At 44.1% G+C, this 24,524-nt stretch overlaps 5 protein-coding genes across 5 annotated transcripts; 3 read left to right on the top strand and 2 right to left on the bottom strand.

Moving 5' to 3' along the window:
• Positions 1-7,669: 7,669 nt before the first annotated feature.
• Positions 7,670-16,744, top strand: MYCFIDRAFT_180265 (uncharacterized protein; the record flags this gene model as incomplete). The annotated part of the gene is made up of 11 exons (XM_007934141.1): positions 7,670-7,678; positions 15,192-15,227; positions 15,259-15,320; positions 15,363-15,425; positions 15,459-15,468; positions 15,493-15,634; positions 15,670-15,715; positions 15,739-15,994; positions 16,024-16,151; positions 16,199-16,709; positions 16,733-16,744. 11 exons carry the CDS (start codon positions 7,670-7,672, stop codon positions 16,742-16,744), a joined length of 1,275 nt encoding a protein of 424 aa, XP_007932332.1.
• Positions 16,745-16,786: 42 nt separating this feature from the next.
• MYCFIDRAFT_180264 (uncharacterized protein) lies at positions 16,787-19,061 on the bottom strand (the record flags this gene model as incomplete). Its single annotated transcript, XM_007934140.1, has 10 exons — positions 16,787-16,831; positions 16,869-17,052; positions 17,074-17,118; positions 17,166-17,198; positions 17,226-17,492; positions 17,519-17,573; positions 17,602-18,721; positions 18,751-18,759; positions 18,818-18,956; positions 18,988-19,061. 10 exons carry the CDS (start codon positions 19,059-19,061, stop codon positions 16,787-16,789), a joined length of 1,971 nt encoding a protein of 656 aa, XP_007932331.1.
• Positions 19,062-19,099: 38 nt separating this feature from the next.
• Positions 19,100-22,312, top strand: MYCFIDRAFT_180263 (uncharacterized protein; the record flags this gene model as incomplete). Its single annotated transcript, XM_007934139.1, has 23 exons — positions 19,100-19,237; positions 19,266-19,397; positions 19,426-19,473; positions 19,499-19,505; positions 19,535-19,638; positions 19,671-19,699; positions 19,743-19,909; positions 19,939-20,015; positions 20,059-20,120; positions 20,144-20,281; positions 20,309-20,446; positions 20,476-20,594; positions 20,638-20,690; positions 20,725-20,855; positions 20,881-21,137; positions 21,177-21,293; positions 21,322-21,417; positions 21,446-21,480; positions 21,507-21,645; positions 21,709-22,025; positions 22,052-22,078; positions 22,109-22,253; positions 22,284-22,312. The coding sequence occupies 23 exons, from the start codon at positions 19,100-19,102 to the stop codon at positions 22,310-22,312; spliced, it is 2,505 nt and encodes an 834-aa protein (XP_007932330.1).
• A 46-nt stretch (positions 22,313-22,358) lies between these two features.
• Positions 22,359-22,845, bottom strand: MYCFIDRAFT_180262 (uncharacterized protein; the record flags this gene model as incomplete). The annotated part of the gene is made up of 3 exons (XM_007934138.1): positions 22,359-22,514; positions 22,546-22,659; positions 22,693-22,845. 3 exons carry the CDS (start codon positions 22,843-22,845, stop codon positions 22,359-22,361), a joined length of 423 nt encoding a protein of 140 aa, XP_007932329.1.
• Positions 22,846-22,887: 42 nt separating this feature from the next.
• Positions 22,888-24,495, top strand: MYCFIDRAFT_180261 (uncharacterized protein; the record flags this gene model as incomplete). The annotated part of the gene is made up of 8 exons (XM_007934137.1): positions 22,888-23,050; positions 23,079-23,089; positions 23,122-23,653; positions 23,683-23,765; positions 23,807-23,862; positions 23,922-24,249; positions 24,278-24,456; positions 24,480-24,495. 8 exons carry the CDS (start codon positions 22,888-22,890, stop codon positions 24,493-24,495), a joined length of 1,368 nt encoding a protein of 455 aa, XP_007932328.1.
• Between the last annotated feature and the right edge of the window lie 29 nt (positions 24,496-24,524).

Here is a 24,524-nt window from a genome sequence, read left to right as displayed (position 1 = left end):
TGTAGGACCGCCTTCGCCGCCGCTATGCCGAGCAAACTGTCGCAGGTCTATTAGAATTCCCTACGCCTTAATAGCCTCCGCAGTTGTCTTATATTACTTAGCTAGATTACGATAAGGTTCCTATTAATAAGCTCGACAGATCTTATCCGCTTATAGCTATAGCGTTTCCTACTCTATTGCTATAGGGTAAGGGCGATCCGAATTAGCCCCGACCTCGTAGTGTAATATAGGACTAGGCTATCGATTACTATATACGATACTACGACAGTCGATTTGCGAGTTACGAGCGCTAGCTATACTTTGTTTTTAACAAAGGCATGCGTTACTACGTACTTAAAGCAGCGGCATTCTTTGCTAATAAGTACTAAGACGATAGAACAGAAGTTACTATAGAGATCCTTAAGGCTGCTTTAGCCGCTAATCTAAAGGCGGATAAGGGCGCTTAGCGGCTCTTAAATTCGATCGTCCGTGTTAGTAGGCAGATCCGTAGTACTCGACTATACTAGAATAGCCGCCGCATTAACTTAGAGACCTATATTCGAGCCCTCGGGAAGCCTGATTTATTCTATACCGTTAGTGCTACTAACCTACAATAGGATTCCTTAGCTCGGCTTATACCTAGATACGACCGATAGAAACGACTAGGTCCTTACGAGCGTATTAAGATAGCTCGCTAGAATCTACGCAAGTTTCTATACATTGCTAATACTTACGTTTAGCGTCGGTTCTAGCAGCTTCTAGATAAGGTGCTTAAGCCTAAGTTTAATGTTATCGACTACTAGTACCGATTCGAATAGCAGAACCGTAGTAGCTATTACGTCTACTTCTTCTTATAGTGCGACCTCCTAAAGCCTAGTGTTAATACTACTAAAGCCCGAGAAGCGTTTGCTTAGCAATAGGGTATCTATATTACGGCACTTAATCTAGAGCCTAGTAGGGACCTTAGATAGGGCGCTACTATTTAGGCTAATACTAATAAGCTTAATAATAACTAAGCCGACCTTACTAACATTGTCAACCGAGTCTAACGATACGTCTATAGTAACTATTACTAGGCAAAACGCAAGTATAATCTAGATAGAGAAGTATCGTATCGGTTCTATTTCCCTCGTACGTACCGAGAGTTAGCTAATGTTAATTATAAGTACAACAATCGTTACCTTAGCTTTACTGCTACCTATAATAATTCCTTTATAAATCACTTTAATCGTATCGAGTCGATAGCCTAGCGTACGAATTGCGACATTACACCTTGCACTATAGTTTATATAGTAATGTAGTACATCCTTAAATACTATAGTAAGACTAAAGTAAAGAGCCGATCCTACGATAATATTATAATAGGTCTCTTACCTCTTATTAACTACTAGAAGCTATTACTATCTATAGTTGCTAAGCTACTTAATATTCTAATTACAGAACGAGATTGGCCTATATAGGAGGTTGCTTATTTGAATCTTTATTTGCCTCTATAGAAGGGTAGTCGTACCGTCGTTACTTTAGACTATCGGCCGCAAACCGAGTAGACTGCCCTACTCGACCTTTAAGACAATAATCCTAACTACGATATCGAGATTAGAGATCCTAGTATTAATACTACCGAGGAGGAATATACAGACGGCTAGCGCCGCCGAGTACCTAGCAAAACTATAATGCAGAAGTACTTAACGCGTCTAGAATTAGCCGAGGACGTCTCGCTGTTTTAGTACTTAACGGAATAGAATGTTCAACGCCGCGGCACTCCTAGTCGGCTACGTAATATCGAGAGGGACGGTCGACTAATTAACTACTTCCCTCGATATCCTTCCGATCTAGCTAAGACTAACTACGGGTAATACTAGCGTATAAAGATATAGATACATTATCCGTTCCGCGAGCTTCCGTATTGCTCCCTATAGCAACTATACTCCTTTCTAGACGATAATAATACTAAATTTTACAGTTAGGATGTAGCATTCTAGTATTACCGAGACAACTACTTATATCTATACGACTACCTATAGGAGATTAACCGTATAGACTATAACTAATTTATCGATCTATAGTTGTAGGATATCGGCGAACCTGCTAACTTCGATGCCCTTTATAGCCCCTCTCTAAGCCCCGGTGTTCGCGATAAGGATCCTAACAACCTTAGAGACCGTAAGCTTAATAGGTCCGCCTACTAGGAGCCTCGTATTAGCAAGTATATTAATAAATATCCTGAGATTCATAATACCGATTAAAACTAGTAGTAGAACTAGAAGATTGCCTATAGTGCCGTAGATCTCGATATATAGTTATAGTTAATAGCCTAGTTTAGTAAACTGAATCGTTATTAGCGACAGGGCTTCGATAAAGTAGTTAACTACTTTAAATCTACGCTTGCCGGAGATTATCCTACGCTATTACTATTAAATGTTAACGGAGTAGGTAGAACTAGCAAGTTATTCCTTATTAAGATAATCTATGCTCGTCTTCAGACTCTAGCTAAGAGCGCTAGCTATCGTAGCAATCCGGTTATCCGCCTCGCACCTACTAGTATAGCCGCTACGAATATTAACGGGTCTACGTTACATTCCGCCTTTAAGCTGCCCGTTCGAGTTAGTAAGGCTAGTATGCCGGATCTCGTAGGAGCGCGTCTTACCCGTATAGAGAATATGCTACGACCTGTACGGTATATTATTATCGACGAGAAATCAATAGTTAGCTAACCTCTCCTTTAGATACTTAATTAGCGGCTACGGCAATGTCTAGATAAACAACAACCTTACGGTAGCATAAATATAGTTATCTTTAGAGACTTTTATTAGTTAACTCCGGTGTTCTAGAAGCCCCTGTCCTATACTATACTAAAGATAGCAGAAGACATCGCAGGTCAAGCAGCCTATTATGCGTTTACTAAATCCCTTCTTCTATAGGCTAATATGCGGCAAGAGGGTAACGATCCGGATTAGGTTGCTTTCCGAGCAGCCCTCGCCTCTCTTCGTACTAGTACAGCTTAAATGCTATACTAGCAGACTCTTATATAGCGCGCTAATATCACTAATCTAGTAGAGCGTCGGAAATTCGAGGACGCTACCCGTATCTACTTTACTAATACGGATGTTAACGATCTAAACTACTAGAAGCTCCGAGATATAGGGAATCCTATTCTACTAATCTAGGCTTTATACAATCGACCGGATATCGCTAGTATTAGCTTAAAAGGTGTCTACAACCTCGAGAATATTCTTAAGGTATTAATTAGGTACAAAGTTATACTTCTTACTAATCTTTAGACTGAATTCGCTATAGTTAACGGCAAGCAGGGTATTCTATACGATATTATCTAGCCTAAGTCCGCTCGTAATAAGAACCTACGAAAGGAACTACCTCTATGTCTTTTAGTTACATTCGAGGGCCTTAAAGATAACGCACCCGCTTTGTTTAATGTTAGTTCGCGTAAGATTCTCCCTATCTTTCGAGTTCGGCGTAATGTTAATAGGTAAGACGACGACTAGCGTAAGCAATTTCCTCTAACGGTCTCGTACGCTTTAACAGTCTATAAAGCTTAGGGCATAACTCTCGATAGAGCCGTTATTAAGCTTAGTCTAAAAGACTTCTCTACTAGGCTTATATATATAGCTTTCTCCCGTATTAAGACCTTTGCCGGACTAATGCTCGAGGAACCCTTCGATCTCGAGCGTATACGAAATCTCGCCGGCAATATACAACGTATACGCCTACTCGATAAACAGCGCCGCTAGTCTTAGTTTCTTCCTAAGCTACTAGATACCCCTATACTATCTTCTCGTCTTTTTAGCAGTATTAGAAGTGCCTTCGCTAACCTGTCCGACAACTTCCGTATAGCGCTTAATTAGTAGCTACTCCCTTCCGATTACCGTAATAACGACGATAATACGCTAATCTAGACTCTATTAGACTTGCCTCTCCCTAGTAAAGATAACGATTCTATAGACGTCGATAGTAAGCCTAATACTACTAAGCTAGTCGGCTCGTAGTCAAACGACGAAGAGATTCTAAGTTAGGGCTTCCCGCTAGTATCGGGTTAGGTTTATTATCCTTTACCTAAAGCACGCCGCTAGCTATTGCCAATTCGCGAAGTTAATATAGACATAGATCGATTACTCTTTATCGAGCAAATCTAGTAAGAGGAGCGTCGTGCTTAGCTTGCGCTACGTTAATAGGTACGTTCTAGTCTATCCGATCCTGTCCGTTTAGCTCGTCTACGCGCTATTTCTATCTCGTTAACTATATCGACGTCTACGGTAGCGAGCTTGACTTTATTATCTCCCCCTACGCCTCTAGAAGCACTTATAAAAGCACCCGCAAAAGTATCTCCGAATATAGCTCCTTAGCCGATCCGTCTAGTAGACTAAGACTTAGAGCGGGAATTTAGAAAGTAGGTAAAGGTTGAGTTAGCTCTTCTACTAGTCTTCTAATACTACGAGCAAGAACTAATAGACGCTATACGCCCTCTCTAGAAGGCTTATTAGAGACGGTTTATTAACGACTTCGAGGGCGAGAGAGTATTTTAGCAAGTCTTCCGCCGTATATTTCTTACTAAAGCCGAGATTACCGCTACTGAATTACGAATCCTCTAGTACGCGAACAAGCAACAGTATCTTCTAACCGGTAGATGCCCCTACCCTTAAATAGTCCGCCTTATTAAACTTGCCTTCGAATATTAGGACACTAGTATAGGTCGTCGTATATAGGTCAATCTAGGCAACGTACGCATTTAAATAAAGGCTAGTACCGGCATCCCTCCTCGGAATTTAACGCATTTCGACAAAGTCGCATATATTCCGCGAGAGCTCGATATTAGCTCTATATCCGACGAGGTTCTAAAGTCCTAGTATAACGAGGTTGTTATAACCGACCTATTACGTCTATACGAAGAGACCTTCATTCGAGGCAGGGATCTTATTATACTAGATAAGGCTTACCCGTTCCTCTTCCTCTCTAAGGCCGGCGAAACTAACGTAATTAATATATTAAATATAGCTATTAATGCGATCGAGACCTTTAGATAGCTATCTGCGGCTAATCCTTAAGCTATCGATTATTAATAGTAGACCGATAACAGCCGCGAGGGTATTTATTAGTACTAGCAGAGCAGTAACGATCTCCTAAGTGCTTTTAACTCTCTTAACTTCTCGCCCGACGACAAGCTCCGAGCTAATGTCTTCCTATATTCGTCTAATAAGCACCTTGTTACTGCGCTTATCGACCTACGTACTACTATTATCTAGACTTAGAATTCGTAGCTAGACGTCTACTCGAATAGAGAAAGAGCAATCGGCCCTCTTAGTATACGTCTTATTCTAGCTTTTATACGCCTACTCTCGCTCTTCCCGGATACACGTACCGCTAGCTAGCTATTAGCTAATTAGTAGATACATAAAGAAGTATACTAAGTTACTCGCTAGGCAGACGCGTATAGCTACGGCACTATCGCTATTAATAACGCAGTCGCTTTTATATAGGGTTAAATTCCTCGCTAGGTCGTCGGCGACGAAGCGTAGCTTCGGGCTTACGCACTTAACCTTCGCATATAGCACCTAGATACGCTATATAATAGCATAGATTAGGACTTTCGGCCGCCGCTAGCGCGAATGCTAAACATCCCTACAATCCCTCCTATCTAGGCAAATAAGTTTAGTATAGCGTATTACTAGCAGATCCTTTACGAGTTAGAAGAGCGGCGGTCTAAGGCAAAGTAGTAGGCGGAGGCGGACAAGCAAATCTAGGAGTACCTAGCGAAGGAGGCAGTAAAGGCAGCTAGCGAGGAGGTGTCGAGTTCTAAAGCCGAAGTGCCTTTAGATTAGTTTAATTTCGAGGGAGGTAATAGCGACGCCGATATAGATATAGATAATAAGTAGCAAGGCGTACGTAGAGATACGAGATAAAGGCAAAGCCTTTATCTAGATTCAGTCGATTAAGCCTATTTCTACGAAAAGCACGCTAGTAAAAGCAATTAACGCGATAACGACCGTAGCTTCTAATTAGCTAACTATAAGGCGAAAGCTTCGCTCGCACTTCTAGGTACGCGTAGCCGCCTAGGAGCACATTTTATAGGACTTACGGGCTTTAAAGGCAAGCGTTATATACCTCGATAGGGGATTTTTACTAACGATAAGAGGCAGTTATAACTCTCGTATAGAGGAGCTTAGCTTCTACTTTTGCAAATTTCGTATAAGTAAGAAACTCTAACCCCTAAATAATCGTATATAAACGAATAAGCCCTAGGAAAAATATCGTATATATCCTAGATTATAATACTATTAGGCCGAGCCGTCTCGAGATTAGCTATATGCCGGCTTTTGCTTCTTATTACTCGACCTATCTATCTATAGTACTAAACCTATTATCCGGCTAGAAAGCACTTATAATCCGGAACTCGACTACGTTAAGCTACTCCTACGGTAGGTACTATACCGTAGTACTAGGCGCTAGTAATACAAAATATATATTATAAAATACCTATAATCCGGAGTTTAACTACGTTTAGGTACTACTGTAGTAGGGACCGTACTATATCGCTCGACGTTAGTAGGGCAATAGGGATATTATTTACCGGGTATAGGGATAAAGCGTTCGGAAACGAGTATATTAAAGCCCTCGCGCAATCTAAAGAAGTTTAATCTAATTTCTATCCTACGAGAAGTCTCTATATAATAATATAGTCTCTAGAAAACCCGGAAGCCGTCGTATATATACGAAGTATCTCGCTACGATAGTCGTATAAGAGCGATAATTCTACGGTATATTAGTAATTATACTAGCTTTAGCTTCGGACTACGGCCTTCTAAATAAGAAGTTCGAATATAGGTAGTAGAAGTCGCTAGAGCCTTTTTGGAGGTACTATTAGTTCTACGAATCTAGCGGTACTTAGCTATACCTCGCGGTCTAACTATCTAGCTATAAGGGTAATTAGAGTGCCTATATATCTTAGCTCTAATAGTATTTAGAGAGGCGTAGGCCGTCTAGCGCCTAGATACTCGATAAACGAGAATATCGCATACGCTTATATATAAAGGCTATTAACGTTAAACGGCCTTCTATAGGCCTAATAACGCTACTATCTAGCTAAGTGTTTTATAAAAATATACTACGGTATTAGTACTATAAGATATAGACATTTATAGAATATATACGAAAGATTCGCTAGCGAATTATCGCTTAAGCGGGACGATTATTGCCTATATAGGAAAAGTTTCGTATTTCGAAATATATAAGTACGAAAATTATATTATCTATAGGCGAGAAACTTCGTATATTATATCGTAGAAAGGCGAAAAATATATAGCTTATAAGCGAACAATTCGCGATACTTCTTACATTCTATAGAAGTCTTCCCTACCTGCTATATACTCCTACCTACTATATAGTAGCGTACGGCTTTACTATATATATTTAATACGGTCGTATTTACTTAATAATAGTCGGATTATAGAGATCTTTAGTATATATAAAAGCGCTAGAAGCGCTATTTAATCTAATATAGAGGCTATATCTTATATATCGTTTAAAGCTTACCAATCGCCTTGCGTTACCTCTAGCCCTTCTATACAAGCGTAACCTGAGACATCCGACAACGAGAAGCAAGCTAATGCTAAGAAGAAATTCATCTACAAAGCATGCGAGCGTACTATTCGCCGACGTTTAGGTTATTACAATGACAATGTCTTGCGTGCGGGAGGCTCTAACTATGCACGTATAGGCCTCGAAATCATCGGCAAAAACAGACCTACGACAGCTGCGAACTATTATAGACGTAGTAAAGAAATAATCGCACATTGACTCTAACTCCGGTAATAGTCTTCGAGGACATTTCGGTTAATACTATAGGTTAGATAGGAACATTATCTTACAACGCAACGTAGGCTTTGAGATTATAGGCATAAGGACTGCGAACTATAGCAAAGCTCGTTCTATATATAATTAATCGCATAATGACATCCCGTTAATAATCTTCGAGAACAACTCACTTAATACTATAGGCCTAATGCGAACATCGTCTTACAACGTAAGCTCTAGCAATATATATACAGCTTTAAGATCAACGGCATAAGGACTGCGAGCTATATAGCAAAGCTAGCTCTATAGTGCACGTTGACTTCAACTCCGTTAATAGTCTTCGAGGACATACCTATTAACACTCGGCGCGCCTAACGCGATAAGAACTAGAGTGGGAGGCAATAGCACTAAGTTTAGAGGCAACGCTTTAAGACCTTTTGTATATAGGATAGCATTACAATCTAGTTAGTTCACTATAGCATACATCTCCTACCTGTTGTGGATCAGTTAGCACTGCTAAGTGCTAAGAGCTAATTTCCTAGTAATATATATAGCATCTAGCGTAGACAGAACTTAATCCCTTCTTCTCTATACAATTCTATAGTTAATCAATCAATAACTTGTTCTACTTAGCTCAATTACAATAGGTTATAAGCCCGGCGTATACGCTCACCTGTCCTAACTAATATAGACGAATTGTTATTATAGAGATACTAGTTTGAAGCTAATTCTACTAGCTACAGATTAAGTAGTACCTCTAGAGTTAATAACCGAAATAGGGCTACCCTACACTTAGTACTAAATCAGATCCAACTAACAATTAGCACCTGCAAGCCAAGCGAGCTAAGAAAGAGCTTAGCAGTATAGCTAACAACAAAGAATCCGTGAAAAGTATTAAGGAAAATCGTATCCTTACGAGGACGATTAACTTTTTATTATAGAGACAGATCCTTTAGAAAGAGCTACTAAAGGAGAAAGTGCATAGATATGTACTTCATAACTTAAAATAGGCAAAGCTATACTATAAACCTCTCCGAATTGACTACGATAACGATCCGGATTTTAATAAAGCTCTTAAAGAGTTTATAGAGAAGGATAGCATTACTATAGGCATTCTAGTTAAGATGATCTTACTAGATCTAAGACCCAATTTTGGGAGCATAATTACGTAGAAGACTGCTAAGGACTACTACGAGACTATAGTAGCTATATACTAACCAATTATTATAGTGGATATCTATAATACCCTAAAGGATTTTGGAACAGTTACTCTTAAGCAAGCAATATCCGATAGTACCCTTAAGTACTATAAAGACTTCTAAGCATAGGTGTAGAAGCACAAAACAGCTACTAAGCAGTTTGAAAGAGTATACGGGGTCAAGCCTAAGGATATTAAAATCCTAGATATAATAATTAGGATGCTCTTCATTAATAGTCTTTAGCACTATAAATAGCTTAGAAGCTAGAGGTACAATAACAAACTAGAAGGGACTAGCTAGACTCTCGAAGCAATAATTACATCCCTTAGGAAGGAAAAGCCTCTAAGGTCACAGAACTAGCAATAAGGCAAAGCCTTTACAGTTGTCTCTAATATTAAGGTTAGGGATGACAATAAGTAGTGTTAGCACTGCAAGCACAAGTATACTAATGCAAAGTGCTAGAAACAATATCCTAACAGAAAGCTATCTAAGAATAAGGACAAGTTAAAGAAGAAGTCAAAAGATAAGGACAAGTCTAAATCAAAGGATAAGGATAAATCTAAGTCTAGGAACAAGGCTACAGCTACTAGAAAAGATAATAGCAGCGATGATAATAACGAGTATAAATCAGATTCTAACTCGGAAGGCTAGGCTTTAGGGGCATGCGTTGCACTAACCCTAGCCTAAGCATCCTTTAATTAAAGCCTAACTCCTATTGCATTAGCATCCCCTATAAACTAGGACAAAGCAATCAAAATCTGGGACACTAGTACATTATACTACATATTCAACAACAAGGACTAGTTCTATAACCTTAGATCCCTTGAATCACCTACTAAGTTTAGCCTTACTTTAGGTAAGGGAAGCTGTAGAATGATTAGGGACATTTACCTTGAATTCCTTTAGAAAGGCAAAACTACAAAGATAGTGCTTAGAGAAGTGTTGTATTTACCTAACTCTAATATAAATCTAATCTTAGTAGAGAGGATCTATAGTAAAACTGGATACTTCCTGCACAGGCTAACTATAACTATCTAAAGAAAGGATAGTAAGGTTATTAGAGAGGCAAAGATTAATAATGTTATAACAGTTCTGAAGTATATTAGGATTATTCCTCCTAAAAGCTAGCTAGCTGTTATACTAGCAGTTGCCTAACCGAAGGCAGACACTATTAGAGTGCATTAGAGACTTGGCTATATTAGAAGCAAGATACTAAATGCAACTAAAGCCTACTAAGACTGTCTTAGCATTAACTATATTAATACTACCGAATTAGGGCACTATAAAGCCTATAAGCTTGTAAGGTCTTAGAGGATAGTCTTAAGGATTGTAAGAAGGACTCTAGTTTAAGCTCTAGATGAAATCTATATTGATATTGTTAGACTAGTTATACCTCTAGACATCTATAGGAACCGCTACTTATACCTGCTAACTTGTGCAAAGATAAGGCACAGATAGGATAACGAGACCCTAGACCTGAAAAATGGTCCCGCTCTTATTAAGAAGTAGATAAGCTTATAGGCCAATCAATTTGGCAAAAGACTAAAGATCTAGTTCTTAGACAATAGGGGCTAGTTTAATAACAAGCACCTTTAAAAGGCTACTAAAATCAAGGGGTATAGGTAGGATTTCTCAAGCCCCTATATACCTAAACAAAATGGCATTGCAGAGTCATTAAACAAGACTATCCTAGCAAAGGCTAGGGCTATGCTTATTAATGCAGGTTTACTATAAGAGCTGTAGAGCTATGCTATTAAGCACTCTGTGCACTTGACTAATAGGCTAGCTAACCTAATAACTAAGGAGGTTCCTCTAGTCTATCTTAAAAGGGATCTAAAGCAAGGGGGAACTCTAGTAGATCTGTCTAGGGTTAGGAGATTTGGTTGCAAGGCATACAAGCACATTAGCAAAGAAGAGAGGCTAAGAGGTACAAAGTTCATATTAAGAGCTCTAATCTACTAGAGCATTAGATTCTAGAGTAACTCCTCGATAAACTACCTCCTCTAGCGGCCTTAGTTTAACTATAGTAAAGGACTATAGCAGCATAAAATCAAATTCTCCTGTTATGTTACCTTTAATAAAGATTAGACCTACGGGGATAAAGGCAGAAAGGTAAATCTAGCCCCTCCCTATATTTAAGTTATTAAACACTCTTAGTTAGGAATTGACCCTAGTAAATCTAGAGTGGCTTTAGGATTCCTACCTAATGTTAAGCAAGCCTAGAGCAGCTAGCAGGTGGTTAGTAGACCTGTTCCTTCTAGAAGTAGTAAAGAGCCGTTTTAAGTACCTTCGGGGGAGCTAGTACCTTCGGGGGAGCTAATACCTTTAGGGGAAACACCTCTTTAGAGGGAGCAGATTCTATTAGATCTAGAGAATCTAGAAAGCCTAGTCGAAGAGACCCGGGAGCTATAGGCCCCTAAGAACCAATACTAGCCTAAGAATAATAAGGATAAGGATACGCCGATAATATACTAACCAAACTAGTTAGTAGGTTAGAAAAGGCCGAGAGCCGCCTTACTACTAGCAGCTTAGGAAGTTGCAATTAGGCTAGTCTTATACTAGCCAAACTAGCTAGTAGGGCAGAAAAGGCTAAGAAGTGCCTTACTACTAGTAGCTCTAGGAGCTGTAACAAAGCTAAGGTACTTAGACCTTGCAGATGTACCCCCTATAATATCCTCGAGGGGTAGGTAGATAAGGAGACCTAACTATAGTAATATAGCTAGGGTCCTAAATGCTGCTCTTAGGAGATTCCTAAAGAAGAAGGCTAAGAAGCTAGGGGAGGGTAAGCTATCTATACTTTATAAAGCACTAAATAGCACAGATGCTAAGCTTTAGAGGGAAGCTGTTACTAAAGAACTTAGGTCTTTAGATAAAACAGGCACCCTTAAATGGATCTCTGCTAAAGAACTTCTAAAAGGTAGAAAACTAATGTTAAGCAAATAGGTCTAGAAGATTAAGCGCTTGCCTAATAGTTCCACTAAGAAGTTTAAGGCGAGATGTATAGCTAAAGGGTTTACCTAAAGGAAAGGTGTTAACTTTAAAGAAACCTTTGCTCCAACCCTAAGAGCTGCAATAAGCAGGTTCTACTTAGGACTTTTAGCTACTTTTAGCTAGGTTAGATGTTAAGTAGATGTTAAGGCTGCATTTCTAGAACTAGACATTAATAGACCTAACTATATAAACGCACCTAAGGGGTTACATTTGATTAGAAAAGACCTAGAGGAATTTCTATATATAATTGTATAGAAAGGCTTATATAGTATAAAGCAGTTAGCTGCTTTATAGTACTACGATACTGAAGCTATACTCAAGACCCTTAGTTTGTATAAAACTAAGAGCGATGCCTGCCTCTTTATCGGAGAAGGGATTATAGTTATCCTTTATGTTGATAACTTTCAGATCTTTAGCAAGACTTAAGCTAGGGTTAATAAGCTAATCGAAGGACTTAGGAAAACCTATACTATTAAGGTTGTCTAGACAAACCTCTTCCTAGGACTGTATATTATTAAAGACAGTATAAGTCTTAGAATCTCCTAGAAGCACTACTCTCTAGAGAAGCTAAGAAAGTATAGTCTTAACTAATACAAGGGTATAAAGTACCTACTTAAGAAACTCCTAACTGCTTTCGAGCTAGACTATAAGAAGGAGAACTATAAACTCTTCAATTAGATAATTAGGGAGCTATAGTATCTTTCCAACTAGACAAGACCTAATATTACTTATACTATTAACTACCTAGCTAGATTCCTACAAAACCCTAGACTAGAGTATGTTGCAGCAGCAAGACATGTTTAGAAATATATTGTAGGAACAGTTAATAAGTCCCTAGTATTCAAGAAGAGCAAGTCTAGCAAGGTTAATATTAAGAGCTACCTTAAGGTCTACTTAGATTCTAACTTTGCTAGTAACCTAAAGACCTCGAGGTCTATATTAGGATTCCTGCTCCTTATAGTAGGAGGACTAGTTCTCTAGAGATCCTAGCTTTAGAAAGAAGTTGTCTACTCTAGTACTAAAGCTAAGTATATAGCACTAACTAAAGCTGCAAGGGAGCTAAAGTAGCTAAGGAACCTCTCTAAGGAAATTAGTAGCTTTACTAGGTTTAGGTTTAACTATATTAAAATCAACTACGATAACTAGTTAACTATCTACCTTATAAAGAATTATACCAACTCTAGTAGATTAAGGTATGTTTCTCTAAGGAACTATTACTATAGGGAATAGTATAACAAAGGGAGGATTGATGTTTAGTACATTCCTACTAATCTCTAAATAGCAGACTAGCTTACTAAGCCTAAGTCAAACAACCCTATCCTCTAGGATCTAGACTAGTAAAGGACAAACTCTAAAGTTACTTATTTTATTCTTATTTATTACTAGAATAGGAAGTTAAACTCAATATACTTATTTTCATTTTATTACTCTCTATAGACTAACTACTCTTCTAGTTCTCTACCGGGGCATCTCGGTATCTAGAGCAATCTTTTAGCTCTTAGTATAATATCTTAAAGTAGAAACAAATATCGAAACTAGATTAGCCTAATCTATAAGGACTAGAATCTCCCTAATACTACAAATCTCAAATTATGCATTAGAAGTTTTATCTAAAGGATCTCTAACCTTCTAAGAATACTCCTATCCCTTTAAGGACTGCCTATTTCCTCGTTAGAATCACCCTTTTCTTTATCCTAACGATTAGATAGCCTACTCTAAGAAGAGTGACGATCGGACAGTCTACTCTAAGAGGAGCTAGACGGGGCTAGTATAGCCGATCTAGAAGAAAGCCGAGAGTTTGGATTGCGACTACGACTAGCTATCGCAGCAGCAGCGTAGACTCCTACCTGCTAAGCTAACGCATTCGCAATCGCCTAAGCGCCTTCCGGAGTGTTCTAATTAATCCTAGAAGGAATCGGGATATATAGGCGACGCTAATTACTGCCTACTATACTACCTAGGTTACGAGGCGGCAGCCTAATAGGACCTAGAAGACCTGCCTAGCGGTTAGTACTCGAACGAGGGCGCGATATATAGCCTGCAACCTAGTTAGTTTTTTTTCCTAATTAAGGTCTTAAGTTAAACCTAACTTACTCGACTTGTTATAATAACTATAATAGTTCGGGCTAGCACAATTAGTATAGGCACCCTTAAGGAACTTGCTCCTATTAACGGTTAGAGTAATATACTCCTTATATATACCCTTACCCTCCTAATAGGGCTTATACCTATCATTTCCCTAATAAATAGTGCGACTAGAAGCAGTATATACGAGTGCAGCCGGAAGATAGTTAACGTTAGATCTAGAGGCTAGGTTGAACTTCTTATCCGCCCTGCGCATTATAGCTACGACAGTTAAGTATAAGGGAGAGTTGCTACCCTTTTGCTTAAGGGTGCGTACGAAGATAACAACGTCGGTATTGCGTAGCTATAGAGGCATTTCGTTAAACTTCGAGTTAGCTAGAGCGGTTAGGATCTTCTATAGGAGCGCGACGGTAATCTTAATCTCCTTTAAGACTACTCTCTATTAGTATAGGAAGGCGCATCTAATTAGCAAAAGCCTTACTATTATTAATTAGCTACTACTTATTATAGCGACTAGGCAACTTCTTATTCGGATTATCTCCTCCGCTACTACTACCTATACTAGTAGCTAGGCTACCTAGACTAGGCTAAGTTGCTATAGCTATAATAGTACCTCTAATTGGAATTAGGTTAAGTTAAGCTATATTAGAAAGTATTAGTTATATATTAGTTAGTAGAAAGAAGAAGTTTAAGTTTAAACAAGAAAGCGCACTTCTTAAATATAGACTGCTAGGCTTAGGGTCTAAGTAGTAAGCGTACGGTAAGCACGACTTTATCTTTACTTTAATGTATATAAAAGGACTAGACTAATTAGCGAGCTAGGAGAAGCAACCCTATATTACTTAGATCGTTATATATAGGTTACTTGCATCTAATAAGTTACAAGGTAGTTACACTTTAACTAACAACGCGTATAGTAGCTAAGTAAGGGAAAATGGCCTTTCATTCTAATAGATTCTACCTAAGGGGGAGTGTTATAGATCAGTTAGCACTGCCAAGTACTAAGAGCTAATTTTCTAGTAATATATGTAGCATCTAGCGCAGACAGAACTTGATCCCTTCTTCTCTATACAATTCTATAGTCAATCAATCAATAACTTGTTCTACTTAGCTCAATCACAACACTACCAGATTGGGATTGGCGGAGAGTCAACAAAGTCCCGATCAGTGAAACACGCATCATCCTTCTCGACCTAAGTCTTTGCTAGATGCCGCACCGCATACAGCACGCCGAGCCAACATCACCCCCACCATTATCAGGTCCTAGATTTCTGCACGCCTCGGAAAATTGTTTCTCGAGAGCTCTGTTAGCCCAATCATTTTCCTCATCTCTCCCATCTCCGAATATTCCGCCGCAAAATCCATGTGCACAATGAAAAGGTGCCGGCTGGGGAGAAGTCCAAGGATGGTGGCAAAGTGGGCCGTCTAGTAGGAGTTGGAGTGCGTCAATCTATCATCAAGTACTGGCTCCCGGACGAAACAAGGTCGACCGCAGCAGGTTATACAAGACTTTCGAAACCTCAAGCTATCTCACGACTCACGGTCCCTAGTTCCATTACCAAAGAAAGCCACCCGTTCTAACTCTAAGCATGCCAAGGACAAAGTCAAGAGCAAGACCCAGTCGAACAGGAAGGCAGGAAGGGCAATGGACAAATGTTGCACAATCACCGAAGAAGAGCTTTTCACGTCTTGGTAATGCCAGATATGATACACTCGCTTGTTTTACAACATTCTCCGCTACACCACGGTCAGACCACAGGGTAAACCGCAAAAGAACGCTGAATCTGGGGATATGCCTGCGCTTGGTGATGACGGTAGACGACGCCTTGTCTAGCATTACGAGGGCACCTGGTTCATGGGGAACACCTCAGGACATTGACAGGCACATCACGGTCAGACCCAAGGGTATACCGCAATGGAACGCCCCATTTGGGGTCGTGTCTGCGGTTTGTCACGACGGCAGACGAGAGATGCAGATGGGATGCAGATGGGAGTCAAGTGGACGCACGCGTCTATACACCTCTTGGACGCGACATACCGACTGTGCCCAGAACTCACGACTTCCTCTGCGGTATTCAAGTTGACCAAGACGTCAATTAGCCTAGAGGATCCGACAATTCACTATCACCTGTACCAAGGATTCAAAACTTCCTCTCCGGCCCTCAAGTTGGGCGGGACGATCCCCTCTCCGGCATCAACCAAGAAGGCATTAATCAACCCAGAGAATCCAGCGGGCCACTATCACTTGTACCAAGAACCCAGGAGCTCTTCTCTAGCATTGGCCAAGACGTCAATGAATACAGAGAGTCCAGCAGGCCGCCATTACCTGTGCCTAGAATTCGAAAACTCCTCTCTGGTATTGAAGATAGCCAAATCATCAACCGATCCAGAGCATCTAGCAGGCCACTATCACCTTCACGAGATCAAAAAAAAAAGAAGCTGAGAGTGCTTAAGGAAGAATGCCTCACGAGCTGCATTAGCGTTAGGCACACACGCTGGCACTCCTCGCTAGCGCCGAAGGTCGAGCGTAGGAGCACAGAGGCGAAGAAGATTCGAACGCAGCGGAAGACCCCAAGACTAAGGCTCATGCCGAATTCAAAGATAATTGCTAGATCGAGATGTTCGTTTTCCATGTTTTTGGATTCCACCGTGAACCCAACACCTGCTTAAAGCAATCCGTTTGATGCCACTGCACGACGGCATCCTCTTTAGCATCCTTCTTAGGTCTAGCTCCTTCGAAAATCCTCAGCAGTAGCTGTTCTAGCTACGAGCTCCCTGGTCATTTGGATTCTATAACTGCTTCAAGACCAGATTGCGGCATTTCTCGGAGGCGTAGACACTCTGGTTGACTTTGCCGTCCGAGTTGTCGTCGCTGCGTGGAATTTGACCGGCTCGTAGGTCTTCGTGCTCGTCATTGCGGGGAATTTGAACAGTACCTTGACGGGCGCGTTGCGGCTGCCCGTCCTCGTCATTTCGTCGAATTCGAACAGTGCTGTAACCGGCGCGATGCTACTCTTCGTCGCCATATTGATAGGCTCGGACATATGCGTGAGAGTTGCTTGTTTTCTTCATCAGGCGAGATATTAGCAGGGGTGCTACTTTGACCTCAGATCTGGATGTGTTGGGATGGTAGCCGCGCTCAAAGCTCTTCTTGACTCTGCCTACTTCTTGACTATGACCACTGTCGCCTTATCTGCGTAAGGAACTGCCTCCGTGTCTCCTGCAGTCTCTACGACCATGTCCTTGCATATAATGGCGGCGGTGCTCTCTCGAATTGTCTTGATTCTGGCCACTTCTTGACTCTGCTGATTACTTCTTGCCTTGACCACTTCTTGACTTTCCTCGCCACTCCTTGACTCTGCTGGCCATTCCTTGACTCTGCTGGCCACGTCTTGATTCTGCTGACTACTTCTTGACTCGGCCACCTCTTGACTCTGCTAACCACTTCTTGACTTGACAGCTTCTTGGCTCCGGCCAATATCGCCTGATCTGCGTGGAAAGCCACCTCCGGGTCTCTCTCCGTGTCTCTTGCGATTTCCACAACCATAGCTTTGGATAATGGCAGTGGCGGCGCCCTCGGATTCGTGGTCGTAGGAGCCGTGGATCTGGTCAAGGCGTTCGATTCCACGTGCCAGGTTAAACAGCGCATGCTGAGCAGCGGGTTCGGGAGTGCATCTGAAGTCTTCTCGATCCACTGGCGAGTACTCACGGCCTTGTGCGGCACCTGCGTGTCTGGCAGAGTGATGCGCAGGACGAAGTGCGTTGATCGTCCTCTGCACTGTTGTTTCCGTCCTGCTGGATGTCCCCAGCCTCTGCGTTATCGTTGGCTTCAGATCCGTCACGCGCACCCAAGTGTCAAGAGGCTCTATCCATATTCTGAGTGCCAGCGTCTGTTCCAACTTCTCCGGAAGCACGGCCACTTCAACTTCTTCCACAGTCTCCTCGATCGAATATACAGCGCCTCGGCTTCGCGAAGAGCAACCAGAAGCAGAGCGACTAGGAGCGACGGATCGGCGACTGGGGGAGTGACTATGCGCTGCTGGATCTTGCTCATTGGCGCCTGGTCTTCCCACAGCGGGAGCCGGATGCAAGCTCACAGCGATGGAGGTGGTTGGGATGCATAGAGAATGGTTGACTTTAGGGTATTGATAGGAAAATTGAGCTTGAATGAGGACTGCTTTGCGCGTGGGAATGTGGTTGCCGTTCGTAAAGGTCTCGCGTGTCATATTCAGCAACTCTCTGTAGAGCCAAACATCAGCGAAGCTGTGATGTGGCCTATCAGCGCACACGGAGGCCCTGAAGTCGTGAGTCTGCGAGCCGCAAGTCCAGTGTACATTGTAAGGACAGGAACAGGTGCCTACACCGAAGCTCGAGCTTTCGTAGTTGTCGCTGTCGTTGGCCAAGATATTGAGGCATCCAAGTCGGGCGTGAAGATCGACATTGTGAGTGAGGTCGCGCTTCGTTTCGAGGCAGTGACGGAGGAGAAGAAAAGTTCGCGAGGGGAGTGAGAGAAACGCCGGTCGCCGCCAATTGAAGGACAAATGATGGGCTGCCAGCTCTTTTCGCTTATCCGAGCCGAGAATGATGAGCTGACAGCTCTTTTCGCTTATTCGAGCCGGAAGTTTCAAGGGTTTGTAGATCCTTTCGCAGCCAGTCAGTGGCTACAGATGCCTGGGTGTGCAGTGTCAACGATACTGACCTTTCAACTGCGTGGGGGTTTCGACCTACGCGAAAGGAACATCGACAACCTAGTGCACGACATCGGACAGGCACGCCGTCTGCCATGGGGTCCACCATCGGACGGGTGGGGCAGGATATGCAAAAGGCGGCCTCAGGAGTGGAGTGAGATGAAATGCGAGGCGGATTGGCTGGTAGCGTTGGAAGAAAGAAAGCTTCCTACGAAGGAAATCACAGCACGATATCTCACGCCTCCCTACTGAACTCTACAGTAGCCGCTGGTATCTGTACCATAAAATCCTGCTCTTCATTTGTCGTGCTCATGCTTTGCCTTATGCCATCCCTATCCTCCGCCTCATCCCATGCTCCGCCCCAAACCATGCCTCTTCCTGTGCCTCATGATATGCCTCATACCATGCCTCATGCCATGCCTCGCGCCATGGCTCGGGCCTGCTTTTGCATTCCCTCCTTCTCGCCTTTTTCTCAAGCCGCCTGTTGGCGTGTTCGCCGACACTTGTACCATTCCAGACAAGCACGCCATCCCCAAAGACTCCGCCACAGCGCTTGCCGTCCATGCGATCGTTATCATCGCTAATGTCCGCCATACACCGCCAGAAGTATGAAGAATGGTCGAGAGGGTGGTTTCTTGAAGGGCCAGCAGTGGCAGAGTCGTGCCGGATTGCGACAGGATAGAGTTGATGCAGACGCCAATCTCGCAGGCTACGATGTCTCTGGTGTGATGAGGCGAGGAATGTTGGTAGCGGTATCGTGAGTATATCGGTCGATTGGCGGCGTAGATATTCGTTGTCGCCACACACAGAATCGCCGGTCGCGAATGGCTTTCGACTTCCTAGGAACGGTAAGAGCTAGCTACGAGTTCAAGTCACTTACTTGGAGCGAGGTGGATTTGCAAATTGTTTGTCTCTGCTCGAGGTCTCCGGCATGATGACCTGCTGCTTGAAGTGGGAGTTGTTAGGAAACGCGTTTGCGAAGAGCAAGGGCCAGGTTCTTCGGCCGGCCGCCCCCACGCCCGCTTACATCATCAGCTGGGACGACCCGAAGCTTTCCAGGCAGGAAACAATGCTACGCTCGAAACCCTTCCGGCCGACTCCTGTTCACCATCAACTGCGCACATCTTTTGGATGGTCCATCAGCTATTGAATCCCCTGCTCGTGGCCTCCGAATGATCTACTCGAATGAGGGAAGACTCCAGCTCTGTGCATTTCCATGTCCAAAAACCCGCCTTTCTCCACTACATTCTGCACATTATCAAACTCCGTGCGAGACTTGTCCGCTTTGCTCCACCAGTGAGCCCCGGTAGTGGTCAGCATCGCTTGCTAATATCATGACCGTGCCACACGTTCTTCGACCGAGCTACGCAAAGTGGCGACAGCGAGGCATGCCAGTTGGAATTTGGTATCCTCGTTGAGCATGGAGACGAACAGGCGAACGTCTGATGTAGCAATTCCGGGTCCGACATCCCACCGATCAGTTGGGAATATTTGCTACAGCAGCACCGAAGCTTCTTGCCATTTCCGTGCTCAGTCGCCGGTTGTTGGATCTGCTTGAAGCTCAGAGAGTCAGGATCGCGCAGTCCCATCGTTCTTGGTGAAGATTGTGGCCGTGGGACGCGAGTGGAGTGAGTTTATGAGATCTCAAGTTCGAATTTTCATCTCATCGCACGGGTTACCACAGGCCGGAAGCGCCATGTCATAGCATAATTGTCCGACAACAACAGCCACCATCCCAGCACAGAAAGAGCAGATTCTGCAGCAAGAAGTCCCACAAAAGAACCCAAGACATCACATCCATCGGCGCCTGGGGAGGAATGCTTGGGAAATATTGACCCAAGTGTCCGTCATTTCTGGAAGCGGAACGCTTGATGAGAAGTTCGCCTGAGACATGGAGGGTTTGATCACCGAACACTTGAAGCAGGAACTCACCGACATCCAGGTTAGCATGCTGGCTTTGAACGACATCGCTGCAGGGCATCGTGAGGGATGATTTCTACATCTGCCGTCGCTCGACCAATGAAAGAATGTTGCTGATCCCAACCGATTGCCCTCTTCTCGAGAGCGGGAGAAGCCGTGGTAGGACGTGCGCGAGTTACCATGATGAGTGGGAATTGCTGAACTCTCGCTAGGTGGAACTCACTCCCCACCTTGTACCTGTATTGCGTTTGGGATGGACAAGTCTGTCAGCGATACATCGCCTCTGGCCAAGGAGCGAGATACCTCATGAGCAGTGCTCTCCCTTGGCTGTTCATCAGCCTTCGCGCCACTCAACACATTCAGCTTATCTCATTTCCCAATCGGCCGGCATGCCGAGCAAGCATAGCCAACCTGATGCTCTGCGTGAACAAAGGTTCGTGGGCCCAGCCTCTACTTGGTCAAGAACTCGGTGGCCTTGACCATCCTCGGTGGTGATGATCGTGCAGAGCTGAAAACTGCTCCATTCCTGTTGGCATGATTCAAATTCCCAACGAAAGCGGAAGACATGGCAAAAGGGCACCAATTGGAGAAGTTCGGCTTGGATATCTTCCAAGACCTGGATCATGTCATTATCGGCAAGTGGGGATTATCAGTTCAAAGCATACCTGCCACATTCAGCCCGAGGATTTCACAATTGGCCTTGCCACGACTGTCAGCATCATCAAGCAGCACAGTAGGACGTCGCTGGGGTGAATTTCAATCGAACGATGCTCCCAGACGTCGTAGCGTGGAGCAGAAACACTAGCAGCCCAGTGCTTCCATCAGCAGGCGTCCGTAGAGGGCTGAAGAAAGTACACTGTTCCGCCTCCGCAGCGCGACAGGCGCCGACAGAAAGGACCAGGAAATGTTTGATGACAGCCATCCAGTGATGTTGGAAATATCCATCACTGCTTCTCCAGGTCGTTGGGATGCTCATGGTTAGCAGGCTTCGGCTTCCAATCTTGCGACGCCTCCCTACGATACCGCCTTTCCCCTCGCAGAATCTCAAAATCAACTGGAGAATCAGGCGCCCGCGGCTCTGATCGGCTCAATGGAGACTTCGCAGACCGGTCGAAGTTTTCTGCCTATTCTGCCGTCAGATCCTATTGAACATCGCGGACCAGACCAGCGCAACGAGGACGGAATTTCTGCATGCAGTACTGTCACTGGGTCTCTACCGCCTTCGAACATCTGCACGTCTTTGCAGTCAGAACAGTTTACCGATGCCAGGACCGTCTCACCAATATCCTCGACCTCTGAAGCATGGAATTGTGTGCCCGGTGCAGTTCTCGAAACGTCAACGCCACCCATCTCACCGGTGGAAAAGCCGAAACAGGACCTGAGGTTGCATACAGTGAGGTGACTGGCATGGTCGCACGTGGCCAACATGGCCTGTAAAAGGGCGCCTGTATCGAGGAGACAGCAAACATCCGAGCCACACGATGGAGTTCAGTACTCTCCACGGCCAAGAGTGTCATCGAAGCTGGTGGCAGGCAGCAAGCAGTCGTGTCGGTACTTCAATCTCGCCATTTCATCCTTCATCGGAGTAATGAATGTCAAGTTCAATCCCCATGAGTCGCAGACAGCGTTGTCATTGCCGAATAATGTCTCAGTGCGAACTTCACAAACAATATTCATCTCATGAAGGACTTCATGCGATATGGCCGCTCTGAGTGCAAACCTTGATCAAGGCATGCGGGGATCTCACACGCTCTCCTGAGCCCCGAGTCACGTATTTGGCAGATGTGAGGAGTTGTTTTAAATCACGAAACTCATCGATGAGTGGAATGGGAGAGAATATGAGCGTCTGAATGATGAGGACATTTCTACACGGACACATACACCGCTTTCTGGGGGGTTTTTTTTTCGTGCACAAATTTCCAAATGCATCCACGCGCTCCAAACGGTCTTCGAGCGAATGTCATTTGCGTCTTGACCTGACCCGGCGAATGCTCATGTTGTGCTTTTGGTGTTCGAGGTTACACGCCTGTGTGCCTGCCTGGGCGAATGATGGTAGGCGGGGTGAGCTCCGAGGGTTGGTGGGTTCTTTCCTTTCGCCCTTCCTCTTGCATGCCGATCCCTGATCTTGAGGCTGGGTTCGTTCTCAAGACACTCAGCTCAGGCTCCGGCATCAGCATCAAGAATCTAATCTCGAACACTTGATCCACGAGTACAACGATATGCGACAGACCATCCAAGGTTCCTCGAACGGCCGCTCGCCCCACCTCCCCTCTCACCGCCCGCTTCTCGCGAACATTACGACGGAGTCAGAAGCGATTGAACCTCCGAAGTCCAGGGCAGATTCTGCTCAGCATACGAGTGATACACCGAGCGAAGACACGGGTGAGGCCTGCCAGCACCTTTCGCACAGACGACGAGGATGTGGCACAGGAGCCCGAGGCAACATTGGAAAGAAGAGATGTAAACTACGCAAAGGCGATTACGGTGGAATTGGCCCTGACCCTTCGCATAGGCGACGAGGATTTGGCACAGAAGCGGGAAGTAACATTGGAAAGAAGAGATGTGAATCACGCAAACGGGATATCGATCGAACCGGAGGTGACGGCAACGAAGCGACGCTGATGGCGCCCAACGACAGGCTGACAGCCGTCATAATGATGTATCAGTTCTTCTACACTCGCCATTATCGTCGAGAGGCAGGCGCAGCTGCTTCGAGGACCGATGGAGATCGTAATGCTGGTGGTGACGCACGAAAGATGTTGAGTGACGGGACCAAGACTCCCGTACTTGGACATGAAGGCCAGGCAAGAGCACAGCATCGGGCGGAATCAATGACTGCTGGTGGCAGACTCGCTTCGAGGGCGGATCAAGATCGTGAACCTGGTAGTGACACACGGAAGATGTTGAGACACGAGACCAATACTACCGTACCTGGACGCCAAGGTCGGACAAAGGCATGCCAGCGGGTAGAGTCATTCGATGCCGGTGGCAGAGTTCGGAAAAAGAAACTACAGTTTGCGGAGATAATCCAACAGGATATGGGGTAGGGAAATGGACATTTTCGGTCGTTGAGCATCCCATCTCACATCCTTTGGGGGTGCACGCGAGCAGAGAGCCGGATTTTGACACATCGGTCAGAAAGGAACACGGCAGCGGACGGAACCTATGACTTCTGGTAGCAGTGTTCGCAAAATGTAAGTATATGATTCGGAATGGATATGGAATAGTGGAATTGAAATCTTTGGTCATTGAGCATCACATCTTTCATCTTTCTGCTGCGAAATGGATATGAAACTGGGAAATGCATGCTGCTGGACAAAGATAGTGTGAAGTCAGAGCCACCATGCTGCTGCTGGTATGAAGCATGTCAACGCCGAAGATTTGCATCTCACGACTGCCGATTCTCTTCAGGAGCATTGGCGAGTTTGCAGGCTGAGCAGGCGCTAGTAGCCGAGATAGTCGATGTTACGCCAACGAGGTTACGCGCACGCCAACGAGGTTACGCGCACGCAATCGAGAAACCTTCTCTGGCATGTGACGGAACAGCAGTATTGGCAAGAAGCTCGATTCCTAGCGCCGAGGTTTCCGCTAGGAGCATGCATGTTTCAGCGCTCACATGTAGTCTTCTTACCTTCTACGTTGTCTTTTCACGGCACCGCGGGCTTCGCTGAATGCTGTGCTTCCACGTATCCTGACACTACTGCCTACGCAAAGGCTCATAATGCGGGCAATAGACCTCCTTGGATGAGTCTAGGATTGCAATCATTCATAGCCGAGTCCCGCGCCGGGTGCATGGTTTTGTTCTTTCCAGTAGCGATGAAAACTAGGATGTCACGAAACGGATGCTCTCGTCTTC

The sequence above is a fragment of the Pseudocercospora fijiensis genome (genome assembly GCF_000340215.1).
Source record: "Pseudocercospora fijiensis CIRAD86 unplaced genomic scaffold MYCFIscaffold_15, whole genome shotgun sequence".
NCBI lineage: Eukaryota > Fungi > Ascomycota > Dothideomycetes > Mycosphaerellales > Mycosphaerellaceae > Pseudocercospora > Pseudocercospora fijiensis.
This window is presented reverse-complemented; position numbering and strand designations above follow the sequence as displayed.